Consider the following 5,000-nt stretch of genomic DNA (forward strand, 5'->3'; position numbering starts at 1 on the left):
GCGGATGCGATGTGAAATCGAAACTTGCGATTGTTGCAGGGTTTTGAATTCAAGAATAGACACTAACCTGTATGGTCCATTGGGATCATAAAGATACACAATGCAGCCTTGTCCTGAAAACCAACCAGATACAAACAAAAACTGACACTTCACATAAATTATTAAAACAAAAATACTTTTTAGAGTGTAATTTTAAGCCTTATCTAAATTCCAATAAAATCCATCGGAGCCTTAGCCCGTGTGATAGAAGTTGGCCCGACTAGACCGGATTAGATCACCGTTGCTCTACCGACTGAACTACAAGGTCAGGCGAGAGTAGGCCGTGGGTATTCGAGAAGTTATCATTCCTCTATTACGCCATTTTACCATATTTGGTTAAGACAACGCGCAAAATATGAGACGTTAATACACTGTAGCGTCCCAGTTTGACCGGTTTAGAACAGAGCAAAAACGGACGAAACAAGAGTTTTTTAATGAAAGAAATTGTTTTCAACACGATGCAAAGCCTGAGAAGTTAGCTTGTCATCGCTTGTCACTCGTCATTTCGTTTAACCATTCAAGTAAAGGACATTCGAATGGTTTCATCTGTGTTGTTTTCGTCATTCGCACGCGTCTTATTAGGCAATTGATACGATTCTCCGTCAGTGCAGGAAAAAGACAAAATAGCGTAATAGTGGAATAATAAATCCCTTATTGAATAGTTTAACATATAATACGTGCAGACATTTTGCTCGTTGCTCGTATTTTTCTTCGACGCAACTCGGAAAATATCCGCGCGTATTGTATATTAAACCATTCAATACTTACCGTGTATTTATTTCACGGCAATGAACATAACAACATGAGGTACGTTTTTACAAACAGTAACCATGTAGCACTTATGTTTTACAGAGAGGTATCCATCAGAGTGTAATTTGAAGTACTCGAACTTTCAAAACGTAAACCTTCTCATAACTTGTCAGAGTTACAAGTAAGATACTTTGTCTGTCGTTGCGTGGCCCCTTGCCATTTCTTGTCCTCTCGTTACTTGTAAGTTGAGCAAAGTTTGTTTGGTCAACACATTTAAACTAGTGGTGCTGTTCTTTTAGGAAATCCCAGTATGAATTAACAGCCTATCAAAGGAAGACCACCACACAAGGTTTGGTCGAAACCATTTGTTTAAAACTAAATCAATGAATTCAAACCTTCAATCTTATTAAACTGCTCCCTTGTTGTACTTGAAAACTGATCACAAAATGGCCTGTCCTGGGTCAAGAGGGTTATGACATCTTCCTGAGTTATTGATACTTTTCGCTTGCTTATAAATGGCACCATCGCTTCAATACCCTATTATAGGATTTAACAGATCATACATATTTAAGTACAATGTATGTGATGGCGTGAAACCATCAAGAACCACGCAAGCCTCTATATCAAGTTCAAGCGTAAATTTTATTTTTTTGATTCATGCTCATCATACCTCCTGCATTAGTCTGAAAGCACAGCTGACATTGTCATTCTCTGCACGGGCAATAACCTTCATTCCTGTGTTTATAACCTGTGACAAATATCTAATAATCAACACCTAACCAATTTTCCATTTAATGGCAACCTAAAAGATGTTTAAGTGCAATTTTGTCTCAATTGCCAAATTGTGCTAAAAAGAGCTTATCAAGTTTTCTGCGAGGTAAGGGTAAAATGAGAGCCACGGAACAATGGCTGGAAATATCATGCTACTTTGGAACTCAGTTTGACAAATAATCATCAAAAACTAGGAAAGTGCAAAAAAGGGGAATCAAATTGGATTCAAATCGCGCCAACAAATTCTGACATTCCATTTATACTTTTCTTGTTTATGAACTTACCTTGTGATTGTTATCAACCATTCCCATTACATCTTTCACTGCTTTAGACACGAGATAAACATTCCTTTTCTTTCCAAAAACAGATCGCACAAATAGCTGGCTGACTGGGAAAGAATCATTAATGCCGTAGAATTCCCTGACAATACCAAAAACTTTGTGTTATTTTACGACTGCATTCATTATTAACTTTTCATTTATTTTGAAATTTGTTTCCATTGATTTACAAGGGTAACGGATATTACAAATTAGGATTTCAAAACAGAAGAAAACTTGATTGATGATACCAGTTCAAATCAGGCAAAGAGAAACTTGCCACTTTAATCACCAATAAAACCAATCTTGACCCCTGAGTTCTTCTCTCGATTGAGGGAGAAAGGAGCGCTGTCTTCTCATTGGTTTTCGTGAAAAACAATCAAAAGCGTCTCTAATTGGTGCGTTCATGATAGCACGAGGAGTGAGCAGGCGCCGTAAGGTTCAAATAGCCAATTTTTGGCCATAAGAACCCTACGGCGCATGTTCTCCTACACAGAGTTTCCCAGAGCCTTGGGGCGATCCGAGGCTCTGGTGACGAGAATGCAATAAAATAAGTTAAAAAGTAAAGGGGATTAATCGAATTAACAGGAACTTTTGTAGTTACTTTATTGAAGGCCAGTGCTCGTCATCATCTTTAAGAAACACAAATGGATCCTCTTTGAACCCTTTCACTTCCTTTTTGACCCTTTTTCTTGGAGGTTCCACACTACAAAAAAATCATTCACTGAGGCAATTAAATCAAACACAACAACGGCAACTCACTATGACGTCATCTTTGTAGATAACAGCCAAAAATGTTTAACGTATACAAATGACATGTAATAAAAAAAAAGAACGACGTTTTGACAGCGCTTCGGTAATTCTCAAAATTGCAAGTAACAAATTAACAAATATATAGTAGAGGTGTAAACGTATCTAATTATTTACATAATATAAGAATGTTAAAAATGTGAGAAAAGAAATAACTAATTACATACAAGAAACAAAATGTCAACAATGAACCATAAAGTACAATAAGAAAAATATTTTTTAAATACTTTCAAATAGTGTAAAAATACTTAAACAATCTTTTACGATACATTTTTGACATTTTATTTCTTGTATGCAATTAGTTATTTCTTTTTTCACATTTTTAACATTTTATATTATGTAAATATTAAGCAACGTTTACACATCTACTTTTTATATTTTAATTTGTTATTTACAATACTAAAACTTGAGAATGGCGGAAGCGCGGTCAAAACGTCGCTTTTATTACCCGTCATTTTCACCTTCAGATCTCTTGAAAAACCTCTCTTATTAAGCAAAAAATTGTTATGGCAATAAATGACAAGAACACTAAACAATGTCTTTAAATTGGCTCCAAAGGTAACACTTAACTAAGGAGGCTCAAACCAGCTTCAACACTTCCAAGAAACTGCCATTCAAACGGATTGACTCTTGTGTCACCAACAGCTATGTTATGGGTACCACGTAAAACCAAAATAATATTATTATGCAGCAGTGTTACACGTAAGAATGCTTACAGGAAAACAACATCATGGGGCGCAGAGCGTAGCTCATGATGTCAATAAGGAAAACTTTCCATCTGCTATATTTTTAAATATCTACCGGGTATATAAATCTTATGTCTTCAGTCCATTACTCATATAAATAAAATAATAATAAGAAAAAGTACGTGAATAAATAAAATTAAAAAAATATATACACATTTATGTATATATATATAAAAGGTGGGAATTACTATAGATGTAAAAACATCAAAAATGTAAGGAATGTTCATAGTTCTGAAGATTGCTACCATTTCAGTTCTATGTTTATCTAAGAAAGGTTAAAATTAGATAAATACTTCTCTGAATCAGAAAGGGAAAGCTACAAATACATCTTAAAAGTGCGGGCAATGTTCAATGTCCAAGAGATAACTGCTTTCTGCATCCGCGACAGAACCACTTTCCCCCTTTCCCCCTTTCCCCAAACAGCTCTGTCATAGTATCGTCATCCCTCGACCATCCTACCAAGACGTCAATAATGATATTATGCTGCTTGATTTTAGTTCCCATCTAAGGGGACCATACTTGATGGTTTTCTCCTCATCCTTCTTTGATCTGTTATCTATCCATGGGCAACTCATCTCAACTGTATGTACCACCTTCTCTTTGTGATCTATGAATCTTGCATCAACACGGTTTTGTCGTACATGGCTGTGTTCAGTATAAACTAGGATATCCCAAAATACTTGGGACTCTGGAGACTCGTAGAGAGGCTTCGGAGTTACTGGTGAGTACCATAGTGGTGTAGTACTCACTGTTCCCTCCACTCTGATCATTTTGAAGAATAGCATTTGCAGGGCAGCATTGTGCCTCAGCAGGTACTTATTTTGTGCTAATGCACAAACACGAACAGCCAGCTAGAACATGTGGGAGGCTCTCAGGTGCTTTACCACATAACCTACAGTAGCTGTCATCACTTCTAGTGGTGTGAGTTTTCAGTGAATAATACAACTTGTTGGCATCAGTTGCTCATAAAGTTCCATAATTCCGGCGATTACATGCATTGGCGCTGTCTGCCAATCTGTTAGCCAAGCAAAACGTACATTCTTATTCAGGAGCCCAACATACTTTCATATATCATCCCTGCAATCTACCCTCTTTAACCGGATGTTGCCAGCGCCTTTGAATTGCAATCTTCAAGCATTTTTTGAGGCTCTCCTGTGGAACATCTTGACCGGTCTTGTCTCGACACTTTGGATCTGGAAAGCTGAGCTCTAAAGAGATGCCCATATCCTCTGCATTCGCCCTCACTTCCTTGACCAGTGACTGGTGGACCTCTTCAGCTGCTTTCTCCTCGAATTCTCTTACTAGTTGCAAAGTAGGGTCGCTGTTGCTATAAATATTCATAGCTGCCTTGATCTTGATTTGCTCATATTCCTGCTCGACCGATTGAAGCCAGCGCCCCTTGCTACCTCTTGAGAGATAAACGAGTGCTGTTGAGCCCAATGGCTGTTTCACACCATTGTCAGAGCAAATTCTTCAATTGTTATTATTATAAAAAAACCAGGAAAAATTTATTGCTGCTCGACGTTTCAGGGTCATCATGACTCCATTATCAAGAGACTAGTTAAAT

General features: G+C 37.2%; 1 protein-coding gene across 3 annotated transcripts in view; it reads right to left on the reverse strand.

The window, feature by feature from the left end:
• The window catches only part of LOC138022314 (RNA cytosine-C(5)-methyltransferase NSUN2-like), a 31,504-nt gene that overhangs the window by 2,821 nt on the left and 23,683 nt on the right, over positions 1–5,000 (reverse strand). For all 3 annotated transcript variants that reach the window (XM_068869420.1, XM_068869423.1, XM_068869419.1), the window contains 5 exons: positions 2,482–2,583; positions 1,845–1,980; positions 1,460–1,537; positions 1,185–1,326; positions 68–113 (listed from right to left, as the gene is read on the reverse strand). In XM_068869420.1, the coding sequence (XP_068725521.1) occupies positions 68–113; positions 1,185–1,326; positions 1,460–1,537; positions 1,845–1,980; positions 2,482–2,583 (504 nt within the window). The remainder of the gene's footprint in view (positions 1–67; positions 114–1,184; positions 1,327–1,459; positions 1,538–1,844; positions 1,981–2,481; positions 2,584–5,000) is intronic.

Source organism: Montipora capricornis, chromosome 10, assembly GCF_036669925.1.
Source record: "Montipora capricornis isolate CH-2021 chromosome 10, ASM3666992v2, whole genome shotgun sequence".
Taxonomy (NCBI): Eukaryota; Metazoa; Cnidaria; class Anthozoa; order Scleractinia; family Acroporidae; genus Montipora; species Montipora capricornis.